Below are 26,623 nucleotides of genomic sequence, written 5' to 3' on the forward strand. Positions count from 1 at the left end.
TTATATATATAACTTAAATGTGCTGATGAAATACACTCAGTTTATTTCTATAATTTTTTAATTTTAGAAATTGTCTCTTCGTTTCATTTTCTCTCAATTTTTTATTTTTATTTTTTCCTTTTCTTCTCTATCTTTTGTTCTTCAAATTGGTTTTTCTTCTCTCTAATTTCGATTTGGACTTTATGATATTAAATTGAATTTTTCATCTAGAAATTCAATTAATTGTCAATTAAATTTTGATTTGATAATTAGATACAAATTATATTGAATAAAATTTGATTTGATTTGTATTTTTGGTTTAATGATGTTCATTGGATTAAACTAATTAATTGAATTAGTTAAGTTCAGTATCTAAATAGTTAGAACAAGCATGATAAGAGGAATTAAGTGAATCTTGAATGCGTGAATTGACTCTCTTTTTTAATTTAATTTTCAATTCTTATGTTTATTTTTGTTTGCAATTCAATTTGAAGCGTTCTAAAGAACCTCAAATTAATTTGCATATAAAGAATGTTAAATATTGAATATATAATGAGTCATTTGATAATAAATCTGGATTGCGTTATGTTAGCAAAATTTTATTGAAAATTTAGATTATTTGCTTTAGATATGATAGTTAAAAAAGGAACCACACATATAGTAAGCAAAAACACTTTCAAAACTAGGCAACAATAATATCATTTTTAATTGGATTATCAAGTCGTAATGTAACTTACTTTTCATTCTAGAATTTTGTATCACTAATCATATCTACTATAATTGAGTTTTTCCCATTTGTAAGAAAAATCAATATACGTATATATTTGTACTATATATAAGATGTTTGAATAATGTATTAGAAAACATAATAATGTCATTGATTAAATACAACAAAATATGCATTTCCAAAGGAAACAAACACAACAATGATCAAACGTAAAAGAGAAGGTTATAAGTAATGGATAAAGTTATAAAAAGAAGAAAGAGTTATCAAGAACCTCAAATTAACTTTTTTTTTAATCAAAAAGTCATTTGAGTGAGTCCTTGTTGTTAATTATGTAAATAAGAATTTTTGTTAATTATGTAAATAAGAATTTTTGTGAGATGTTACAAGTCCCAAAAGGCTTACAATTTGATCTATTTATAGAGTAAAAACTGTGTATTTTGAACTAAAAAATTGTCCACTTTTAGAAATTCTAATTTATCTAAACTGCATTTTTTTCTAATGGACTTTAAGTGGATACATTTATAATAATTATACGACCCTATGCACTTGGTACACTCTATTACATTAAAGACTATAATATGTTAATCATTTTTCTAACAATTTTTTCATAATAAATTATATATTATTATTTTATTGATTTGTATATTTGAAACAAATCCACTACGAGTTATCACATAAACAATTATAAAAAAGTTGTGAAAAAAATCGTTAAAAAAATATTTTCCTTAATATATTAATGAATGTTGCCTACATGTATTGTTTAAGAATAATAACTTTTATTGTAAGTTCATGTTCAAGAAGAACTCTTTTGGACATTTGTAACTAACTTACTATTATGGTTTACTTTTTGTTTTGGATTTCAGGTTATTTTGTTTATCTTTTGTGCCAAACATTTGATTTAACTAGAACAAAGTTAAATTGTCCTATGTTGATTTCGAATTATATGTACAGGTTCAAATGTGTGAAAAGTTATATTAACTTAAGTTATTAATTCTATCACTTGAATATTATAACTTATTTTATTGTTCAAATAACCTTTAATATTTGTTTATATAAATATTGTTGTTCAAATATCTTCTTTAAAATGTTTTTATTGTCTCTATATTATTTGTTTGAATATGATAATACATTCCTTCTAATCATTTTACTTTTATATTTAAAACATCAAATACTTTTACATGTCCATGCGGCCTTAATACCTTCCAGAAAATAATTTTAAGTTAATTTTACAAAATTAATTTATAAAATAAAATTTATATTTACTTATATATTAAAATTTTATTAAAAAAAAACTCAATCACCTCAAAGATAGATCAACTTGAGAAAAATTCAAATAAAAAGAAAAGTAATGAAATAGTTATTAAATATAGTGAATCGAGAACCAGGTACACACGTTGGTCAATAAAGAAAAAGATGTAACACATGTTTCTAGTAGCAACATTCACACGAAGTGAAAATTGTGATTTTATTTTATTTTTTCAAATACTAACGGCTAAACATTATAAATATGACGTGAACTAAAGAATACATGAGTCCAAACATCTACTTTTTATCCTTCTTTTCTTTCTAAGGTAAATTATTGCTCTCTACTTCTCTGACCCTTTATCTTCATAGTTTATTTTTAAGAATCTTGTTACTTGAAGTTATTATCATTAAAAGTTTTGTTTTATAAGTAAAATTTTTCGTTATACAATGTTTTTTATACCTTAAGAGGGATCAAATTATTTAGTTTAATTAAGTTTTGAGTCTCTAAAAAATTTAAAAAAATTCAATAAAGTTTATATTAAATTTGTTTGATCTATTGAGTTTTTATAATTTAAATTTTTTCAATTGTATGGCTGTAGTTAACTTTTTTTTATTAATTATATGATATGATAGTTTACTTGCATTGTCATCGTACTTAAAATATTACTGCATAATATTTTTATTATATAAAATTATGAAATTATAAAACTACAAATATATAAAATTATAAAATTACAAATATGCAAAATTAAAAATTAAAATATTTATATTATAAAATTGTAAGAAAATTGAGTTCTTTTTACCAATAATTTTATAATTATGATTTTCATTAAATAAAACAAATTCTGGAAAAAAAAGATATTGATATTATGATATCTTGCAATAAAATATTATAGTATGAAATTTATAAGAAAATAACAATGGTCAATTAATAGAAAAATCTAATTACAGAAACTAAAGTAAAAACTCTTAAAATTTTGAAAATAAATAAACTAGAAAATTTTAATAGAAACTCAATTTAAAAGTTTTCAAATTTATCATGTACTCAAGTTAAACCAATTAATTATATTAATGTAAGCAAAATGTTTGTTTGATTAAGTCCAGACAATCTTAAAATATTTATTTAAGAACCATTGAAGTACATAATTATAAGTTGAAAGTTCTTAAACCTCTTGGACATTAATCTTTTTCAAGAATCCATTTTTCACTGAAAATAAATTCATATAACTGAAAAAAAAGTTGCTTACATTTTCCAATAGAATCCCACAGCACCTAACAATGAAGCCAAGAAATCTGTGCTAGTACCAAATGAAGAAAGTATAAAAACGACAGAATATAATTTCCTTTTTCTGTTCATTTTCCTTTTCCTTTCCATAGAACCAGTAGGAACTCATAAAGAAACAGTCTTTTCTCTCACTTCCTTTTCCATGGCCATGCCAAATTTTTGCTACAACTCCTTTAAGTGTCTTCCTTCAATCATCAACGGAAGAATGTGTTGTGTTGGGTAACCTCCTACCACGCACAAATGAACTGAACAGATGCAGTGCTCTTGAAGGTTGAGAATAAGGTACCATGTGAGCAGCACCCCTTACAGTTGCAAAAGTTAACAAATTTCCATACTCAGTCACCCAACCTCCAACCTACATGTTACCATTCAACATCAAATTATAACTTAATAGCTACTATTGATATTTCAAAAGAACAAGCTAACAATGTAAAACATTCTTAAAACTTAATATTTTAAGGTACCTGCCCTTTGTGGAACCAGGCCCCATATGGGACTGTAATCTTGAAATGCAATTCATTAGCTAGTTCACGCATTAGTGTTCGAGATCCCAATAATGGCACAACAGAATCTTGGTCTCCACTGATAGATCATTCAACATTAAACTATTAGACGTAAACAAAAAGGTTATGTATCCAATGATACTGGGGATTGCCATATCAGGGTGTCTGTTTTACATTGAAGTTACCTGAAAACCCATACTGGGATATGGTTTTGGACTATTCTTTTGAGAATTGGAAGGATGTTGATGTTACCATCAGTGTCACTGTAGTTTACAACACTACAAAGAAGAAACATGATCAATAACACAAGACAGATATGAAAGATGGAGTTGCATTGAATTTGTATTCTGCTGATTGTTTTTGTACTGTTCTCTGCTGTGTCTTTAAAATATATTAGACTTTTTTCAAATATATCGAAAAAGTAGTGTATAGGACAGTACAAAAAACTCTAACAGAGAAACTAGACTAAGTTGCATATGGATCAATTTAGATAAGTTTCTTGGAAATGCCCTTAGATAAAGGTACTCTACAAACCACTTCAATTTAACATGGATCTAAGTTAAACATAAACTTAGATTAGAATATTCAGGCATGTTAGTTAATGGTATTACTCTATTAATTTAAGCCTTGACCCAACATAATTTACATGGGTCTAAATCCCTGTATTGTGTTGATAGCAAAAATATTATATAAACCAGCAAATGTTTATATTTGTTTTAGTACATTAAAAAATCTGACATTACTTTAGAGTTAAGGTCAATAAACACCATTCTTCTTTAATCCATTGATGTGTTTTCAAGACAGCTATCACATAGCCACTGATTATTGTAAAGTTTTCTTTACTTACTTACTGCACATGGACCACCTATAAGGAAGCTTTGTACGGTTTGCATGAAGAGCCTTCTGAACCTCTGGGAGATTGAAATAAAACCGTCTTTCTAGACTCAAACACACATCCACACCTACACTTATTTTTGTTGCCTGCGTTCAGTCATATGGGTATTATAGCATACAAGTTCATAGAATAAAAGTAATACCAATAACATTTGACCCGAACAAAATTGGAAAAGGCCTACCATCTTTTTCAATCTCAGTTCTTGTTCCGCTATGGATGGATAACAAACATCTAGAATCACATCATAGTTGTTTATGTAGTTGCCAACAATAAGATTTGCTTCATATATGGCATTGTTGCATGAATTAGAAACGTTGTGAGGACTTTCATAGGAATAGTCATCAAAATTACAATCATTCATAATGGCAAGGCCAATTTCATCAGAAATCATTCCATGTGACCAGAAGTATTCATATGTTGCTGGTGCATCCCGATCAAGTCTCAAAAGTGGGTTTCCAATCTAATGAAAAAAGGGTGCATTAATATGACCTTTAAAATATCTGAGACAAATGAGACTTGTCCAACTGTAACACAAAAAGAAACTTCAAAGAAAATTTAAGGCAAAAGATGAATCAGGTGAATGGAATCTCACAGCAACTCCTTTGATGTTGAATTTGAAACCAGTTGAACCAGCATTATGGTCCAAGAGAACATTAGTTAATTGAGGTACATAGTGTCCTGCATGACTTGATAAAGTTTAATAAAAAATCCCAATGTTTCATGAGTTCAAAGCACTGAAATATAAAAAACAAAAGTAGGTACTATAATATTGCAGCACTACCCCTCTAGGAATGATGTCACAGTTTACTAGCATTTGAAAATTTTCATAAATAATTGTAGTCTAACTAAACCACGTCCGTTATATAGAATATTTTCAAAGAGGAGATTCTCATCATGAAATTTCAATTGAACGAGTAAATTCTAAAACTGAATTTGATGATTAGTTTTTGAACCTGCATAGCTTTCTCCAGTAAGGAACAGCTCCCTTGTTCTGTATGATGGAAACTTCTCGTACCATTTCAACATGAACAAGTACATATCATTGGCTGCAAAAAAACAATTGTATATGCGTTCTCACAAAAATTTCCCATTTTTCAGAAAAAAGGGCATTTAGATCAAGGTCCTTTAGATTATTATCATTTTAAATTTTTGTATCTGTCTTTTACCTTTGTAGACTATATTTCTTGCACTTGTATCAATCTTTCACTCACAAGGCCAAAGTTTCTTGGTGATTCTGTCATCATATGGATAATGATACTTTGACACCCAAATTTAACAAACTTTTGACACAGGACAAGTGTCGTAAGCTAATTGGTCCATGTGTTTAATGTTTTAAAAAATTGAAAATGAGGTGTAAAATGAAGGGTTGGAGGGGTTTTGAAACGCGGGATTCATTTGGATTCATTTCAAAAAAGGGAAGGTCATTTGTGTCAGAGCATTCTAGAGAACCGTCCTCCCTTCCACCCACCGACAAGCTTCTATCTCCCCACAAGGCTCGTCGGCGTTGACAGAGTTTGAAGGTTGTTGGAGTGCCGTTGACCGGAACTGCATACGTTCCGCCGTTTGGAGTGTACTTACCTCGAAACCACCATTGGAGGTGGTTTTTGAAGCTTTTTGCCATTCGTTTCGGTAAAACATTGTTTTTGTTCGTGGGTTTAAGTTTTTTAAAAAAATTTGGCCATTTAGGGTTTGTTTTGTTATTTGGTTGTTTCTTGTGGTGTGGTTAATTGTGGTTTGAACTTTTGTTGAACATTTTCGCGTTTATGTTGTTTTTGGGTGCAAAGTTTGAATTTTTTGGGTTATTGTTGGGTTATTTTAACTTAGGTTTTGTATTATGTTTCGTTTGACAATGATGAAGTGCATTAAAGAAGAAGCTCGTAACAATGTAAGTAAATGTGATGTATTGAAAATGTAAATGTTTGTTTGAATAATGTTGGTTAATGGTTGTTTTTGTTGAAAATAATATGTAGTTTCGATTGCGGGCGTGGTGTGACACCAAAGCCATAATCCAAATTAATGGTATACTAAGACAAATTGATCGGACACGTATTGGCCAAACTCCATTCAAGTAGTGTGTTCATATGAACGGGTCGATTGACTTATGCACTCCTTTGTTGAAGGAAATGGTGACCCGGTGGGTTGGCCGCAATGAATTATTCATTTTGAAGCAAAGAATGGTACCTTTTACCGTTACGGATGTTTGCATGGGTCTAGGCTTGGGTGTTGGGGGATTAGATGTGAATTTTGATGATAATGTTGGTGGTGTCGTTTGTGAACAATTTTCTTCAAAATCATTTAGTCCAAAAGAAGTTGTAAATAGGATAAAATTGTTAATAGAAAATAATGAGTCCGAGGTGGATTGTGTATCTTGTTTGTATATTTTACTTTTTTTTTACTGTTTTGTACTTTTCTAGGAAATCAAAGGCAGTTAGTAACCTGCCTTTTAGAGTATTAGATAACATTGATAGTTTGTATCAATATGATTGGACAAAAGTTGTGCATACATTTGTGATTAATAGTTTAACAAAGGGGTTAATGATGATAAGGGAGCGTGAGATAAAGGACTCTGTAGGGCTTAGTGGCAATGCTGCAGTATTGCAGGTAACAATTATATTTTATTTTACTTTTTTGTTTTGAAACTGTAAATTATTTGGTCTTCATTTTGGCATATTTGTGTTTAGTAGCTTTGGGTCGTTGAACGTTTGGATTTAGTGGATGGTGAACATGAAATTGTGTTCCCCAGAATAATAAATTGACCTTCGCTCAAGTTGAGGTCAAAGAAAATAGAAGAGTTGTTTCAGAAAAAGGATGTAAGTTACTTGATATCTCTATGTACATTTAGTTCATTTGTTTTACATGCTTTTCTTTATTGTTTTTTATTGATTACTTATATTTGGATGTTGATAGATATGTTGGGAGTGGTTCGTGCGCGAGGAAGACCGTGGGAACCCATTGATTCGTGTAGCCCTTCATTTGGATGAAGGGGCAATACCACAACATGGTGCAGATGAGATTGGGATGAGTTGGGAAGAACTACTGATGAAGAGAATAGAAGACAACCAAAAGAGAATGGTTGAAATGAATAAGAAGTTAAGAGATTTGGCTGCAATGGTTGGTGATGGAAGGCAAGAAAGACAACAACCTTCATTTTTTGTTGTTGATGTTCATTGTGAACCAGATGATGGTGATGTTCATGGTGAACGAGATGCCGCTGATGTTCATGGTGAAGGAGCGGCACGTATGCAGTTCCAGTCAACAGCGACACTTCAGCAACCTTCAAACTCCGCCAACGCCGACGAGCCTTGTGAGGAGATCGAAGCTTGTCAGTGGGTGGGAGGGAGGACGGTTCTCTAGAATGCTCTGATGCAAATGACCTTCTCTTTTTTGAAATGAATCCAAATTAATCTCGCGTTTCAAAACCCCTCCAGCCCTTCATTTTTCACCTCATTTTCAATTTTTTTAAACATTGAACACATGGACCAATTGGCTTACGACACATGTCCGGTGTCAAAAGTTTGTCAAATTTGAGTGTCAAAGTATCATTATCCTATATTCAAATATCTATTCTTGTATTTCAACTCACCTAGCTCAATATCATTATATCTACAATGCTTACTTTTTCAATTAAATCACAAATAATAACTTAATCTGTTTTCCATTTCATTCACCCAGCTTGAATCTAAAGAAATATATCTTCCTCGATCTGTATTACTTTGAATAACGTGAAATTTTATTTAGATAATTAAATTAAGGAGGAAACTTACATACAGCAGTACTCATGGTACTCTTAGTGCTGTTTTCCAATTATATTTATTATTTCAGCTTTGTACTATGCAATGCATCTAATGTAAATTACTGAAGTAAAATTCAAAAAAACTGATTCGAGAACTGCAGCTATAATACTGTATGTAAATTTGTCCTTTTATAGTTCGAAGCAGGAGATAATGTAAAAATAAAAGTTCGAAGCCTTAAAGAACATCAGCATAGTAACTGAAAATGAAAAAAAAGAGAAAATAGGCCAATTTTGTTACCAGTGGAGAGATCTCCAGTATTGTAATCTGAAGTTGTATTTGAGTATGACCAACCAACTCCAGCAGGAGACTCCACAAAAATGAGATTGGATGCTACAAATCACAAAAATATCAGGAAAGTGTGACTCCAAAAATTACATAAATAAAAGTTCTATTTTTTTTAACCATGGTAATGGAAAGAATTATCCATAGTTGGAAGTAATAATAAACATTGTCCAAACCTTCAGATTATACACTTCTCAACTTTTATCTCATATCTTAAGTGACATTATCAATATTCCAATTTGAACCACATTATGATGTGTATGTTTCATACCTTTATTCCAAGACATGGAATTTCTTCGGAGACCAAGTCCATCACCATTAGGATAAAAGGGTCCCAATTCAGTAAAAGCACCTCCTCCAACGGAAGAACATCCAGGGCCTGAAAAACAATGGAATTTGTTGGCTTTTCTTACTAGATTATTGTAGTCTACTTTTGAAACTAACAGTGTGTGAAAAATTGACGTGGGTGAGTATTATTTTATTTCAATGTTGTTTAAAATATCCAAATCAACCTTAAACTTGCCTAGCTCTGTCTTCTCACACAGGTGACAATGATATGACTAAAAATATAAGTATATGATTTAGTGCAGCATTAACCAATAAACAAACTTAGACTAAGTACTGTCTTGTCTACACTGAACATGAGCAAAATTTCAATTAGTGCACGTTTGTATTGTAGTGGGAAGTGTACAAAATTGGTTTTCTTTTCCAAGCAACAATTTCTACGTTCTTCCTTTTGTTGTATGAGGGAATTTCTAAAAGCACTTTTGCAACTTTAATTCATACAAACCTCGCACATTTCACAAAATTCTCCTTGGCTGAACTGTCATAGCTCACCTTAAAAATAAAGAAAAATGAATCATGCTTAAAGTAAATTTTACTGTGAGCTATGTGATAGAGTGACTGACAAGAAGAATCTCTATGTTGGATGATTTCATGTAGCTGTTAAAGTTTTTTCAAAAAGTAGGTACTACAGAAAACCGTAGTCGTTTCACTTTTTTTTTCAGTTATTCAGAGGCTCTGCAAAAGAGAGCAACAGTGTAAGCAAACAGCACTTTTGGTAGAGTAAAAAGACAACACAACTTGAATGCCTTGTGGACAAATCAATGACACCTTCTTGGCTTGACAAAAAAGAAAGGAAAAAGGAATCAAAATAATCAACGGCTCCTAAAAAGAATAAAAAACACAAAAATAAATAAATAAATAAATAAACAAAAGCATGAAGAAAGAAAGAACTTCTGCAAACAAACAACCCCGGAAACTTTCAAGAAGCAAACTGACTCAAGCCAGGAGCACCCACTTCATGATTAACTTGAACCAACTCAAATCTCAGAACAAGCTACACAGGGTTAAAGAACCATGCAGGTGTGATGAATGAAGTTATGAAACCAAGCTTGTTTTGAAAATTCACAAGTGGGTGTGGCAATTGAAGAAGTGTAAAAAAGGGTGACATAACATAAGTCCATAACCAACCTCCATTGAGCCAAAGTGTGAGAGGCTTCTTGTCAGGGTCTTGATCAGCCTCCACAAAATAGTAGAAGAGGCTCCTTCCATGTTTGACATCAACATCAACATACCCAGCAAATTGCTTAAACCCAACATTAGGTTGTCCAGGCAATCTCACCACCAAATCCTCAGTTGGATACCCTTTCACTCCAGCAGTGCCCAGCAAGATGGCACACCACACCACAATTATGACCCCAACCAACCAACACCTACCCATGTAACCCATCACCCTTAAACCTTCAACACCCTCACTAGAAAGCTACCCTTTGTCAATTTATCTTTATTGACCAAAACAGGAACATTAATACTAAAGGCAAATCCTAACCCGCTCCTCACTCTCAAAAAAGCAATCTTTTTTCCAAATAGTTTATTCCCCAAGTCAAATGAAGAAAATTAACTATGGTACTTTTGTCTTTAATAGACTTACGTTTGTTATGGGATAGGAGGAGGCACGTGAGACGTGGATTGGCTTTAGCGAATGTCCCAACCTAAAGAGCTTAATCGCAGAGTATGACCCAAATGCATGAAGGAATGAGCATAATAAAAATAGAAAGAAAGTGATGCGTTTCGACAATTACATGTGTCGGCATGATTTACATGGATTTAAGCTAAAAGGAAAAAAGAAAAAAAAAAGTTAGAAACAGAGACAGATTGAGGGAAAAAGTAGGAACGGTATATATGTCAAGAATAGTGTAAAACTAAATGTTCATAAATAAATAAGGTAATCAAGAACGGATCAAACGAGTGAACTACAATTTAGGTTCAAATACAATTTCAATCTTCCTATTTCTTTAAATTTATACTTTATGTCTCCTAGTTTAGAATAGAGATATTCAGTATCCTAATTTTACAATATTGGTGATTTCAGCCCATTATTGAAATTAAGATTTTGGGATCTAAAACAAGTTTAAACTCTTAAATGTCCAAGAAATTTGAATTTTTTTTAAAATAATCAATAAAAAAAATTGTGCTTTTGACAATCTGAAATATTTTTTATTTTTTTCTTAAGATTTCTCTTGTTGAATCTCACCATTTACGCGTTGTCATGATGTTTTGTCATGCACTTATTTAATTGAGTTGATTTCTTTTATAGTTTTATGTTTTTAATGTTTTAAATTAAATAAAGTAGTATTGTCATTTTGAAAGGGAATTAATTCCACCTTCAATACTTGTTCGTTAGAGTGCAAAGTTGAAAAGCTATAACTCAAGCTAGTCTCGCAAAGTGAGAATAACTTAGTAAAATAGTATGGACAATTTGTTGTATATGTTGACAGTGAATATTGTATGTTAATTTAATATTTGTTTAGGTCTTTTGGAATAAACTAGTTTTAAACTTGTCTTTACTCACACATAAGAAAAAAATAATAAATATTTTTAAGTTTATAATTAAGTTTTGAATAGAATAAATTTAAAAAATGATTTATAAGTTTAGAAAATTCAATATGTTTATAAAAAATATAAATAGAAATTTTGTAAAAATACAAAGGATAAAATGTGTACAAAAATAAAGTAGTCTCTCTAAAAATATAAAGAATAAGTAAAAATATATAGAGTAGACTCACTAAAAATACAAATAAATGTATATGTTTATAAAAATTATAAATAGAAATTTTGTAAAAATACAAAGGATAAAATGTGACAAAAATAAAGTAGTCTGTCTAAAAATATAAAGGATAGGTAAAAGTATATAGAGTAGACTCACTAAAATACAAATAAATGTATAAACAAACTAGTTTAATAAGTATTGTTATAACAAACTCGTCTAATATGTTTTTTTAGACTCGTTTAATCAAAATATGGACACGGTCAACTAATGTGTATTGTTAGACACCTAACTTATTTAATATATATTGCAAGAGTTATATAATCAAAGAATTGATAACACACACACACTCACATACACACACACATACTTAACACACACACACATTCTCACATACACACACTTAACACACATACACACACATACACACACACACATTCTCACATACACACACACTTAACACACCCTTACTAAGAATGGAGGCACATGACACGTGCCTAGGGACAATAAACACTACAAAAAAACTGTTATTTAGTGGAGGTTTTTTTTTCAATCTGCGAAGGTTTTTACCCTCTGCAAAATGAATTCCAGCGGTTTTTCAAACCCCCACAGTTAGAGTCGCCACAATCGATTTGCGGAGGTTTTTCATGACCCCTGGTATTGGAGGTATATTGCGGAGGTTTTTTTGTGGAGGGTGTTAACCTCTTCTATTAATGACTATTATTTTGTGGAGGTTTGAAACCTCTTTTATTTATTATTACCCACCTACATTTATAATTTCTTAATTTAGTGAAATTTGTTTTTTATAATAATAAAATAAATAAAATATATAAATTTGAAAAGTACACAAAAATTAACCAAAATTAATTTTATTAATGATTTAACATAAAATACATTAATTGACAATTACAATGTAAATATTAAAAAAATACACAAGCTGGAAAAAATAAATATTTATTATCATTATCATCTTCCAACTATCTACAAGTTGTTATTCCTAAAAGTTGTTATTCTACTCCAAGTCTTCAACTTCATGACAAGTCTTCAACTTTATGACGCGATCGACATGATCTATGATAACCTTGTTGTGTATCCTATAGAGTTTCTTGCTCACTCAATGTTCTAGAGAGTCCGTCAAGATTTCCATCCTCTATGAAGAACCTGAACTTGATCATCGTTTGTTTTATCTGGTAAACCCCAATTCACAAAATGTTTTAGAATAGCAACATAAAATGAAAATCATAATAAAGATAATAAAGACAAGGGTATAACATATGAACAAAAAAGTAAGAGATTTCTCTTCAAAACATGTAGTAAAATATATAAAGTTTGAAATTGAGAAATTCTAAAGGAAGTTGAGATAGGCTATATGAAACACATGATGTCATTGGACTAAGTTAGAAACCAAATTCTCTTACATTGACATTCAATTTCATGAAAAACAAACCAAGGATAAAGTATTCCAAACTTTGTCTGTTTCTTAAAGTTTTCGTAGTGTACCCTCACATATGGATCACTTATGCCTTTGAGATAGAAAATAACAATCCCTTCCCAGGACAAGTTCAATCCATCCATTGCTTGAGCCAAAACCCGAACCCTGTACATTGAAAATTGTTAGCATGAATATCCAAGTAGTGAAAAAAAGTTGTGAGTAAAATGACTAAATGGTTGAAAGAATCACTAATTTCAAAGTGAATAAGCACACCTTCGGTCCTTCTTGGTCATCCACTCTAATTGATATTCGAAGTCTTAATTCTCCAGAACACACTCTTTTAAGAGGGATCCATACATCCCTTACTGACCCATCAACCACTCCTTCCAAAATACGGTGTAGCATTGTTCAAAATTTGCATACAAAGCACTTACACTATAAAAATGCGTTTCTTATTAGAAGAACGATGGTGGGCAACAAAAATGTATTGCACTCAACTTAGGAATTTCATCAAACACGTACAGGGCAGCAATAATCCCCACTCCCTGTTATGAGTTAACCAGAATATCCTGCACCATTAGCAATCAGTGTGAGAGACAATTTTGAAAAGTTGAATTGGAAGTGAAATCAATATGGAAAGGCGTTGCAACACCAAACGATATCGTTGTGGCCGCGATAAGTGCAGAGGCGTTTGAGAATTGTCTCATCTTCGATTAGGGTTTTATGATTTCACGAATTTGAGGACACTAGTGAAAGGTAAAGCCTCTGAAACATGAAACCTAAACCTAAAAGAGAGGTTTGGGGAAGAGTTTTAAGATTTGAGTTTTGAATCAAAAATGGAAAGCCTAGAACTGAAAACCCCTTCGACTGTATATGCGTCTCCCAAGTCTGCGACTCCCTCGTCTAGTCCAACGTCGACCCCGAACTCCTCACCACCTTCATGACAGGCGACATCAAGCTCTTGTACAAGATCACCTTCTCAGCACTTTACAGCGGGTCGTCATTACGCTTTTCCTAGTCGAGAATGGTTGTGATGGGAAGACGGCTCAAAGAGTGTAGATGAACATGAGAAAAAGAAAGTGTTTGATGAAGTTAAGTTTAGGTTTAGGAATTTGGAGAAAAAATAAAGTAAGATAAAATTTTGGAAGGAAAAGACTGAAAAACGAAAAAAAATAAAAAGAAAAATGTATTATAATTTGGTTAGTTATGAACCTCTTTAAAAAGAACTTAAAACCTCCGCTATTATTAGGCCTTTGACAATTCAATAGAACCAAATTAAATTATATTAATTTGCGGAGGGTTTTTATAACCTCTGCAAAATAACCTCCCTTGAATACCATTTTTTTTGTAGTGAAACATGTTTAGAAAGAGATTTTCTTCACTTTCTTTTGGTTTAGTTTTATGTTGACTTGACTTGTTGACCTTAGTTGACTTGACTTAAATTGACATGTTCACTCTTTTGTTTGTTAGTTTTGTAGGACAACTTAGTGTCAAGAAAATTACGTCAGTTATCTGTGACTTAAGAACATATGTAAATTTACGTCTGTTGCATTTATAATAGACGTAAATTTACATAATTTTTTTTATTAATTTGCACCAAATATCTTCTTCGTCGTCTTCTTCTTCTCATTCTCTTTTTCTTCTTCTTCTTCTTCTCCTTCCCCTTCTTTATCTCCTTTTCCCTCTTCTTCTTAATCTAATCAGTCTAAAATTAATCAAGCATCTAATATAAACAAAAAAATCATAAAACTCATAGTCAAGACAAACAAGGAGGACATTCATACATAACAATGACTGAGTTCCCCAAAAATAGTTATGCATGCCAACACTATAGCAAGAAAGATAAGAAACTAATCTTAATGCAAAAAATATATATGAAGAGAAAGATGTTTCTATGTGAATCGCACACGAGAATGACCAAAAATACAACTTTTAATGGAGGTCTTGACTAACACAAAATGATAGTGGGTGTTAAGAGGAAGCTTCATGCAAGGGAGAAAAGTGAAGAGAAATAGACGCGGTAGGTTTTTTTTAAATGCATTTAAGTTTAACCTGTAAACGTCAAACATAAAAAAAATACATTTGATGCTTATAGGTTAGACGTAAATTTATGCATATTATATATGTTTATTTTTTACCTATAAGCGTTAGACATAAAAACATTTTTTTAAGTTTAATGCTCATATTACAAAAATGTCACCACCATGTCAATTTTTATGCTAGTTACTTATATCTTAGATGTAAATTTAATAACATAATAAATTATTTTTGTGTTAATAATTTATTTTGCTAGACCTAACAAAAAGGAAAAAAAATTAAAAAATCTTTCAAACCAAGTATAAGGGTTTTCACTTCTAGGTCTAGTAACTATTCCACATAGATCTATTCGGACGAATTAAAACATTGAGTTTAAAAGGAAATAAGTACGAACGGGTTATGCTAGACAACTACAAAATATTTACACGAGTATTCTTCTTTAACTATAAAAGTGGATTTAAAGAGTGTTTTGAAAATTATTAAGAAAATACATATGAATAAAGGATTTTACATCTGAGACATTACGAGTGATTATGAGAGGGTTTAAAAAGGCATAATTCATATTTCTATATCCACCAAGAACTCTTCAACCGAATGTGATAATTGAAAGAAACAAAACTTTACATGTACACAAACTCTATACTAATCACTTATGTTTGTTTCAAAAGACCAAAAAAAGAGAGCATGTTTAATGTGTAAGAAGAAAAATTGAGAAAGTACAAACTTTAAGAAGAATAAACACATGATAAATCAAGAATGAAATGTGAATAAAATTGTTTATGCTAAACTGCAAAAGAAAAACGATAAATTAATTAAATATATAAGTATAATATAATATTTTAAAACGCACTAGTACAAAAAAGACCTTTAATGTCATCCTTTAGATGTCTGACCCTCGAATATCCAACGTAAAAATTGACCAGTGACATTTTTCATAAATAAAACAACTATTTAGACGTCGGCTATGGAGGGGCCCGATGTCTAAATACTCATATAAGTCGGCTCCCCCAAATAGACGCCAAAACTAAACGAAAAAGATAAAAAAAATAATTTTTTATTCTATTTAGACGTCTGTTATGGGGGAACCGACTTCTAAAGCACTTTAGACGTTTGTTATTGAGGAACCGACATCTAAATACACAACCCAGAAATTTAAAAAGTCACTTTTTGACACCATTTAGACGTCTGATCCCGCCACTTCGACTTCTAAAGCACTTTAGACGTCTGTTATTGGGGGAACTGACGTCTAAATGCGCAACCCAAGAATTTAAAAAGTCACTTTTTGACTCCATTTAGACGTCTGATCCCGCCACTCCGACTTCTAAAGCACTTTAGACGTCTGTTATCGGGGGAACCGACGTCTAAATACACAACCCAAGAATTTAAAAAGTCATCTTTTGACTCCATTTAGACGTCTGATCCTGCCACTCCGACTTCTAAAGCACTTTAGACGTCTGTTATCAGGGGAACCGACATCTAAATACATCACTTTTTGACTCCATTTAGATGTCTGATCCCGCCACTCCGACTTCTAAAGCACTTTAGACGTCTGTTATCGGGGGAACCGACGTCTAAATACACAACCCCGAAATTTAAAAAGTCACTTTTTGACTCCATTTAGACGTCTAATCACGCCACTCCAACTTTTAAAGCACTTTAGACGTATGTTATTACGGGAACCGACGTCTAAATGTCGGCATTAAAACACCGCGAACGCGAGACAACCGTTACGTGCACTCATTGTTCATCATCTTCGTCGTGTTTTCTCTCTACGGGTTACACTTTTCAGGTTCATTTTCTCACTTTTGCACCGTTTTAAATTAATTTTACTCCGATTACATCACTCTTTGATGCATTATCTTTAATGTGAACTAATTAAAATGCGTTTTCGTTGGGTTTTGGTGCAGTTATTCTCGTGTCCTTGGGCGGTGTTCTTCGCTGGCGATTTCTTGCATTTTGCACTCCTCCAATTCCCTCCACTATGTTTTTAAAACCATCCAATAAACAAAATGTATAATACATTCTCTTCAACTAAATTAGAAAGTTGAAACTCGAATCACCATGAGTCAGGAGCAACCTTAGAGACGTCTGACCTGTATGGATCGGACGTTTATATAGACGTCTGACCTGTATAGGTCCGACGTCTATATAGACGTCTGACCTAAAGGGTCCGACGTCTCATTAACGACACCCATATAGACGTTAGACAGAGATCAGAAGTTAAAAGCCAAAAATAACAGACGTCTAAAGTCTTTTCTACACTAGTGACGAGCTCAATTTGACAGATAAATAATTAAAAACAAATATTAAAATAATAAATAAATAAAATTAATCACCTTAAATTTTAGCATCAAATGAAATAATTATTTTAGTTATTTGTATATTAAGAATTTATAATAATTTTTTATTTACTTTAAATTTTTATTTTAATTTATATTTTTTAAAAATATATTTTACATTTATATATTTTTTAACGTTTATTTTATAAACTATTTTCTAAATATATTAAAATATAATTAAATTTTTTCAGTTAAGATCCGGGAAAATAAGAATTTTAAAAATAAAATAGTTTTGAGACTATTGGTGTTTGTTCGAAAATTAGTGTTCTTGAGTGTATATTTGGTAGAACGTAATTGTTATGTTATTTCTTTAATTTTATATTTTTGCCTAGGAACAAAAGGATCTTTTACCTTTAATTAATATATGTAGAAATTAATTAAGGAGTGGTTTGGTATTTAGAAACTCTAAATCAAAGAGAGAAAACAGAGGAAGAGAGGATATTAATGTTTTGGGAGAAGAAGAGAGAGAGCAACGAAAAACTCTTAGTGTAAAGGAAGATTGATGGTGTTTTAGGATTGTAGATAAAGCCTTATGATTAACCAATGTGGGGAAACTTACCTTTGTTTGTTTATGGTTGTATGTTATATGTGTTCTTGATTATCTTGATTGATAATCCTTGTTTTGATACATGTGTATATGATTATGATTATCTGTGGTTATTGTTGGGTAAAAGTTTTTATATGAATGGACATAGAGTTTATGTAATATTTGTGATGAGTTTTCCCTATGAATATATTATGTATGTCTTGTTGAGTTATCCCAAAAAAGGGTTTGATGCTAAGGGAGAACACAATTATGATGCTTGAGGGTTTCCATGTAAATATAGGTTGTAAGTGTTAGGTCATTAGGCTCCCTTCTTATGTGAAGAATAGGCCCAATAATGTGGACTATTATGTCTCATTTTATATTGGTGTAGATGAGTCAGATTAGTATGGCACATTAGAGTCATTTGAAGAGAGGGAAAATCCAAGTGAGAGAGAAAGGAAGAGAAGAACTCATTCCCGTATAACATAAAACCTACACTGATGTTTTTGTCGTTGTGCAGTTATTCATCTTGGATTGGGCTGATTTTTGGACAATGGGGTCCAGACGTATGGTTCTTCAATTTGACCGTTCGGATCATCAATTGGAGGTCTAGTTTTGGAGAAAACAGTCTCGCATTAGTAGCTCTGTTTTGGAGAATTTCATAAAATCTACACTGGTGTTTTCGTCGTTGTGAAGTCGTTCACCGTTGGATCGGGCTGATTTCTGGACAGTAGGTTCCAAACGTATGGTTCTTCATTCCGACTATTCAGATCTTCAATAGGAACTCTAGTTTGGGAGTAAACAGCCTCGCATTAGCAGCTCTATTTTGGAGAAGTTTCATCTTCTTGGTTCTCATTTGTAACCATTATGCTTAGTTAGTTTGACTGATTAAAAACTCTATTTGGTGTTTTTATCGGAAACTCTTTTGCACCCTATTATTGGGGGTATAACATGTCAATGATTGGATCTAGACGATTCAAGTGATGTATTATATGTGTTTGAGTATGTTTACATGAGAATGTGATGCTTGAATGCATGTATGATGTGTTAACTATGTTTCCACGTGATCTAGGGTTGATTTATGTATGTTTGAATGCTTAAATCATGTCTAGGATGTGTTTCGATTTGATAATAATCGATTATCATTAGTTATAATCGATTATCTACACGTTGGTTTTGAGTGTGGTTTCGGGAATAATCGATTATCCCTTCTTGTGTGATGTTTCGGGGTAAATTTCGGTGAGATAATCGATTATCTTAAGTGATAATCGATTATCACAGTTCATTTTGGTGAAAATGACGAATTTGATGAAGAATGGACGTGAACCAAGCTTGAGGAGCTATGAAATGTAACACCCAAATAATTTAAGGGTATTACTAGTAGTAAAAACTAAATTAATTCGATATTTGATATAAACAACCAAACTTTATTTCAATTCAACCAAAGTACGGTTACAAACTTACAAACTTTAAACAATATAGTCTTCACCACTTAACATAAGTTCGAAATTAAACTTACAAGTCTTACACATCATATTTTTCCAATACAATATTTTTTTTTTACAAAAATCCCTGAAAGTTTTTCCCAGCATGTCTCTCATCATCTCTATGCTTTTTCAATCGTATTTGCAACATTATCTGCTCACGTATAACATGAGTTATACAATCATAGCACAAACAAATAAGAGTGAGCTAACCATAACATACAATCATTAAACTTATTTATAATATATAATTCAATCATGTATTATTATAATTTATAAACACAATTATCTCGATGTCATTAATTCATTTTTCCTTAACTTCTTTTAAAATCATCCTTCTCATTTTCATAAACCTTACAAGTATACTATGCTTACTCACGAAGCCTTATGGTCAGACCGCTCTTTGTCTACTTCCTTAAGCCTTATGATAACGGTTGATTTCACCATTATTTGGGATTCAATTTTGATAATAAATGAACCATTTTTGACTTAGAAACTTGCTGGATCTCTTGCTTATTTTTGTGAATAAGAGAGTTGAGGTTATACTTGAGGATTTATCACTAAATTCCCTTGATTTTGTAGGAAATTGGAATGAATTGGAAGAGGAGTTAAAATATCAAGGAGTTGGAACTCAGAAAGGATAGAAAAACCACTAGAAAAGAAGGCTACAGAAGGTCGCAAGACGCCTGGTTGCTCCTTTCTAGGGCCCTTAGCGCAGGATGTCTCGCATCGGCCCTTAGCGCTGAGTGCTACTTCTCTCGCAAGCTCGCTTGGGCGCCCTAAGTAGGGGCGCTGAGCGTTGGCGACGTTGGCCCATGATTCAATTTGGCTTTATTTAAGGACTTGCACGTTTTAGAGGGAGTATCTTTTGACAGAAGGACGCAAATTCAGACTTCTTCGACTCTCTAGAGGCAGAAGTGGATGCGGAAGCTCTCCTCTTCGATTTTTAAGGTTTATCTTTGATTCTCATTCCATTGTACATCTAGTTTCTCCATGACAATGGGGAACTAAATTCATTTGTTGTTAGGGAAGATGTAACCTCTAAACTCTCATTTATTTGAATTGATTCCGATTTATATATGTTTCTTTCATTAATTGTCAGAGTTATTCTCCTTTGCTCTATGCTTGTTATGTTTAACTCATTCATGGCATGATTTTTGGTTTTCTTTGTTATTGACAAATACCTAAAAACCTAGAACTGGGGAATTTCTCCCAAGGGAACTATTGCCTAGACATAGGGATAGAACACTTGGTTGTCTTAAGCTTTCGTTCGTAATGCAAAATTAATTATTAGGGATGCAAGACATTGTGGTCTAGTAATTAAGGATAGGCTTCTTTCGCCGAGACATCGGGTTCTAAGTAATTTAGAAAGTGACATTGACATTTAATAAAAAAGAAGAATTCTTATATGCATGAGAGTGATTAGGTGAAATCTAAACCCCAACAACATCTTCATCTCATAGTACCAACATCATCATTCACTTTTGCGTTTCTCTTCAATTGATCAAAATTGCATTCATATTTACTTTCTTGTTTTTACATTTAAAAAACCCTAAATTGTTCTTCAAAGACTTAATTAGTTAAGTAATTACATGATTGTTTAGTGTCATAAGTCTCTTGAGAAACGATACTTGGTCTTACCATTTATTATTACTTGATACGATTCGGTACACTTACCGAGGTCTTAACACCTTACCCATATACTATGTTTTACTTTCTGAAGCCTTATGGTTAAACCGTTCTCTTCTTGCTTCTATAAGACTTATGAGTAATATGTTTATGTCAAATCCTTATGGTTAGACCACTCTCTGCCTGCTTTCATAAACCTTATGGGTTACTCTGCTCATATCAAGGTCTCATGATATAAACCAAATATACTACTCCTGGTAGTAAACATCATTTCATAATTAATGATTGCTTATATTCACTCCAACATTTCCTAAAATCAATAAATCATATCATTTCATCCACCTCACTGAATCATGTTTGTTCTCTAATCATAAATTGATAATAACCCATTTTCGTGTCAATATCCAAAATAAAATAAACATATTGTCAGATATAATACTCTTCTTATGATCTCATCTTTCCCATAACGAGTAGAAACTCAACATAATTTCACCAATCAAAGGTTATAGATCAACCAAATTTTATTATTATTTTCTTTTGACGTTACACAAAAAAATCATTTCTTAAAAATATAGACATGTTTCATCATATGGAAAGAGAGTTTAGAGAAAAACTTATGATATTCATGAATGAGGCAAGTAAAAGAAAAATTGAGAGAGCATATAAGTAATTACAAGAAAGAAGAGAAAGGATAGAGAGAGAAGAAGTGAGAAGAAGAGAGAAGAATAGAAAAAGAGAGAAGAAGAGAAAAAGAGAGACGAGAAGAGGAAGAAAGAAGAGAGCAAGAGAGAAGAGAAGAGGAAGAATGAAGAGAGCAAGAGAAGAGGAAGAAATAAGAGAGCAAGAGAGAAGAGAAGAGGAAGAAAGAAGAGAAAAACAAGAGCGTGAAGAAAAAGAAAAGCGAGTAAAGGAAGAAATTGAAATGGAAGAAAAGAAGCAACTAAGGGCAACATCTCCTTCTACACACATAATAGAACCTAGACTATTAAAGAGAGGTTTTCTATCCTTTCACTTTTCTCCATATATCTATCAATTTCTAAAATTTCACTTTTCTTTCAAAGAAATTGCCATTCCATCTTTAAAAATGTTACAACTTTCAACATATGGCAATTCACAACTTGGGTTATGGTTACCTTTATGGTTACCACTAACTCAAGATACAAATACAATTTCAAATGAAGAAATGTTTCTTTGTTATATTAAAAGTAAAAATTTCAAAATAAAGAAACCTTCTTCTAAACATATTCCTCTATATATATATTATTGGATCAAATAAAACTAATTAGAGATATGTTTGACGATTATTGTAGATGGATATTTGACCTAGGAGGAATTCTTGTGAAGCCAAAAAAAAATAAGTCCTCAGGAGCACTATCAGATTTGACGACAAATTCTTTCCAAGGGGGAGGGGATGATAGACGGGGCCCAAGTCCAATTATCTTAGTATAATATTTCTTTTATTTTTATTAAAGCATGTGTAAAAGGTGTTAGGCATGTGGTAGATAGGAGGGACTTTTAGTCCTATATATAAACATGCCACAACCTCTTGTAAATAACTTTTGAGCATAATGAATTGTCATTCTATAGAGATTACTCTAGAAATATTCTACCTTGAAAGTCATGGCTAGAGAATCCAAGGGATTCTCTCTGGCCACCTTCCATTCACATCTACCATTTTCATTTACTCTCATCAGTTTCTCACTCCTCCACCGTGGCATCCATCTCACGCCACTCTCACCAATCTGTAGCTTCCCCGTGGCTTGTGTCATCAGCCTTATCAGCCACGTTTCATTCTCGCACCTCAGAGAATCACGTCATTCCTCATTCTCGTCTTCATCGCGTCATCCATCTCTCTCTCAAGAGATCTTCATCCACCAGCCACGGTTAGCACCCTACTCTTCACACTTTCACCATCGTCTTTGCTTTTCTCTCAAGATCTCACCCTCACCGAACCCTACCCTCACTCTTGACCGATTAAAACTAAGATCTATTCCATTCCATCGATTCAATCGGTGAATCCTCTCTGTTCACCGTTTAAAACCTTCCAAAAGCCCAACCCTAGAATCTATCCCGATCAAACCACTAAATCTAAGGTTGCCTCCGTGTTCGTCTTTCGTTGCTTCTTCGATACCAAACCTACGGGTTCACGGTTCAAATTGCTTTCTCGATTGTTTCTTCGGTTCGTCAGCTCGAGCTACTCTCGATTTCATGTCTTCTCATCGATTCGCTTAGAGTCTTCATCTATCACCAAACTCGTGCCAGTTATGATTTATACTTGATGCACTAGTTTCAGTATTTTTCATTCAGGCATTTTCACAAACAGTTTTGCCTAATTCTCAATTGAGCTTGAATTTGATCTTATGCAACTTGTAAATGTTTTCTTGCTTTCTGAATCTAATCTAGAGCATTTCCAAGGATCCTTTTGAGTGCCTCTGTTCTTGGAATCCCTTTTAATTGCTTGCTTTTAGTTGTTGAAATTCCTGCACATAAACTGTTTGATAAAAGTTTAGTGGTGCATTCTAGTTTAGCATTTTCTGGCAGCAGCAGGACTAATTTTATTACAATTTAATCACTTGATGGTGGTCTGTGTGAGCTTTATTTTGAGCGCAGAACTATCTCAGATGGTCCTACAATACTGGTAGCAAGGAAAGATGAACTTTGGAGTTGATTTTTGGTGCAGCAGAACCACGTCTTTAACTGTTCTGCACATTTTCTGGGTACTGCAGTAGTAACTCATTACCACAGTAGCTGTGAGATTTGTCGTGAACTACCATAGTTCAATCCTTTGAGAGAAGCCAAAGCTGCCACACATCATTTACTTCCCATTTCCTTTTTTGAATTCATTTGCTTTGCAAATGCCTGTAATTGGCCATTAAGCAAGTGATTTGGAAGAATTCACAAGTGTTCTTCCATCACTTGCAAACTTTTGTTCTTAATCTCATTAAAATTGGTAGACGGTGAGGGTGTCTTGGATCCAAAGTTCCAAGCCTCACCCAAGGGACCTCACTTCTTTCAGTTCTTTTAAGCGCTTAGGAAAAGTCCTACAAGTCCGCAATTAGGAGTCTAGATGTTTTAACCTTTGGTTGTTTGAGTCCACTTTTTAAATTCAATAGTGAATCTTATTTTGAAAATTGATCATGTAAGTAACGTTAGACATTCTGGTTATGCAAGACTTGGTACTTAAGTAGCCATTGGCTCACCTTTCTTACTTCGGAACTGTCTTTTGGTGAAATCTTAAACCTTTTCAATTTAGGAAATCACTTTTGAAATTAAAATATGTTTTCTCACCATTTAGAGCGTCATTTTGAGGAAATCATCACTTTGAAACAACAAGAACTTAGAGAGCTCAATTTATGGCGACTAAGACATGAGCAAAATAAGAACATGAGTGGAGTGTATTATCAAGCTTGAAGAGATATCCCATTTTTTGGTAGGAAAATCAGTGCGTTATCATATTTAGTTTGGGAGAAGAAAATTGATGAGTTACATCCATTCTTTGCTAGCAATAGTAAATCCTATTTCCTTAGTTTATACACTTCCCAATTTGAAGATTATACAAGAGAGTAATGGGATAACAAGCAAATCAGTGTTAGACACGGAAGAAAATCCCCCATCCATGATTGGAGTGAATTAAAAGATTGCATGAGAAGCACCCATCTTCCTCCTTCGTTTGAAAGAAGGCAAGGCATTCATTAAAAATTTAAGCAGGTTTTCTCGTAGGGAGCATGAGTTTAGAGAAAAACTTTTGATGCTCATGAATGAGACAAGTAAAAGAAAAATTGAGAGAGCACATAAGGAATCACAAGAGAGAAGAGAAGAAGAGAGAAGAAGAGAAGAATAAAGAAAGAGAAAAGAAGAATAGACAAGAAAAGAGCAAGAGAGAAGAGAGCAAGGGGCAAGTGTTAAGTCACTGGAAAGTGTATCGGATCATACAAGTAATATAAAATGGTAAGACCAAGTACGGTGTCCCAGAGACTCGCGACACTGGACAGTCGTGTGATAACTCGATTAATTAAGACTTAAAAGGGAATGAAATCATTGGTTTAGAATGCAAATACAGAAAATTAAATATGAATGCAGTTTTGATCAATTGAAGAGTAGCACAGCGATGAACGGGTCATGTTTATGTTATGAGATGAATATGTTGTTGGGGTTAGATTTCACTAAGTTTACTCTCATGTATATAAGAATTCTTCTTCTTTCATTAAAGTCAACGTCACTCACTAAATTACTTAAAACCCGATCCCTCGGTGAAGAAAGTCTATCCTTAATTACTAGTTCATATGATTCCTAACATTCCTAATAATTAATTCTGAAGATCAGGAGCTTAAGACAACCAAGACTCATACCCCCATCCCTAAGAAATACTACTCTTGGGAGTAATTCTACAAGAACCTGAATTGTAAGGAACCTCCCGACACTCATTCAATAAATACATCACGCTATGAATGAGTTAAACAAAGCAAGTATTGATCACAGAAGAATTACCCTAATAATTAATGAAATAAGCATATATTATTAAGAATCAATTCAAAAAAATGAGAGTTCACAAGGTTACATCATCCCCCAACAACAACTAGAAGTTAGTTCCCCATTGTCAAGGTGAAACTAGATGTACAATGGAGAAGAATGAGATAGAAAACCCCTAAAAGTTGAAGATGGAAGCTCCCGCATCCAAATCCGCCTTCAAAGAGTGGAAGAGTGTGTTGTTGCGCCTCCTCTGCCAAAGATACAAAACCTAGGGCGTCTGGGTCCTTTAAATAGAGCGGAATCAAAACAGAAACAAAGCCCAGGCCCATCTCGCTGGCGCTCAACACCCCACTTAGGGCGCTCGGGCGTGCTAGAGCACATATTCTGGCGCTCAGCGCCCCTAAAAGGGTGCCCAAGCTTTGGACATAAACTTCTGGCGCTCAGCCCCCCTAAAAGGGGCGCTCAGGCTTGGATAGCTTTTTTAAGCACTGTGTTTTTTCCTCTTTTTCTGCAATTCTGCTCGCTCCTTGAGTTCCGACTCCTTCATACTTTTGCTCCTCTTCCAAATCACTCCATTAACCTACAAGATTAGGGAAATTTAGTAATAAAATCATTAAGTATAACCTCAATTCTCTTATTCACAAAACTAAAGCAAAAACATGATTTCAAGAAGGTTTCTAAGTAGAAAAGGGTGCATTTAGAATCAGAATTACGTCACAGATAACGGTATTTTCAACCGTTATCACAACCCCAAACTTAGAACTTTGCTTGTCCTCAAGCAAAACAAAAATGTAACTTAGCTCTTCAAAACAATTACTACAATGGTTCAACATTTTTCAAAACTTTTTCTTCCATAGGTAATCACTTTTATCAACTCATCGTAAAGATGTCAGTCAAGATGTACAAATGCCTTAATTCATTCAAATTCACTATGGTGCTCATATATT

The 26,623-nt window shown here is 32.7% G+C and overlaps 1 protein-coding gene and 1 long non-coding RNA gene across 7 annotated transcripts; one reads left to right on the forward strand and one right to left on the reverse strand.

The window, feature by feature from the left end:
• Positions 1 to 3,136: 3,136 nt before the first annotated feature.
• On the reverse strand, positions 3,137 to 10,801 carry LOC108336270 (serine carboxypeptidase-like 42). Of its 3 annotated transcripts, none has more exons than XM_017572659.2 (10): positions 10,184 to 10,801; positions 8,982 to 9,089; positions 8,666 to 8,758; positions 5,588 to 5,680; positions 5,227 to 5,312; positions 4,816 to 5,094; positions 4,587 to 4,720; positions 3,925 to 4,017; positions 3,701 to 3,818; positions 3,137 to 3,591 (listed from the first exon to the last, which is right to left on the reverse strand). In XM_017572659.2, the coding sequence occupies exons 1-10, from the start codon at positions 10,440 to 10,442 to the stop codon at positions 3,424 to 3,426; spliced, it is 1,431 nt and encodes a 476-aa protein (XP_017428148.1). In that variant the 5' UTR covers positions 10,443 to 10,801; the 3' UTR covers positions 3,137 to 3,423. The 3 variants fall into 3 exon arrangements, with proteins under 3 accessions (XP_017428148.1, XP_052736840.1, XP_052736841.1); XM_052880880.1 differs by having other exon boundaries at positions 10,644 to 10,796; XM_052880881.1 differs by lacking the exon at positions 10,184 to 10,801 and adding an exon at positions 9,501 to 9,519.
• Positions 6,012 to 8,271, forward strand: LOC128197950 (uncharacterized). 4 transcript variants are annotated; one of them, XR_008250698.1, is made up of 4 exons: positions 6,012 to 6,263; positions 7,154 to 7,235; positions 7,316 to 7,444; positions 7,542 to 8,271. It is a non-coding gene; the product is annotated as an uncharacterized LOC128197950 (long non-coding RNA). The 4 variants fall into 4 exon arrangements; XR_008250699.1 differs by having other exon boundaries at positions 7,181 to 7,235; positions 7,319 to 7,444; XR_008250696.1 differs by lacking the exon at positions 6,012 to 6,263 and having other exon boundaries at positions 6,895 to 7,235.
• Positions 10,802 to 26,623: the final 15,822 nt, after the last annotated feature.

The sequence above is a fragment of the Vigna angularis genome, chromosome 7 (assembly GCF_016808095.1).
Source record: "Vigna angularis cultivar LongXiaoDou No.4 chromosome 7, ASM1680809v1, whole genome shotgun sequence".
Classification (NCBI taxonomy): Eukaryota; Viridiplantae; Streptophyta; class Magnoliopsida; order Fabales; family Fabaceae; genus Vigna; species Vigna angularis.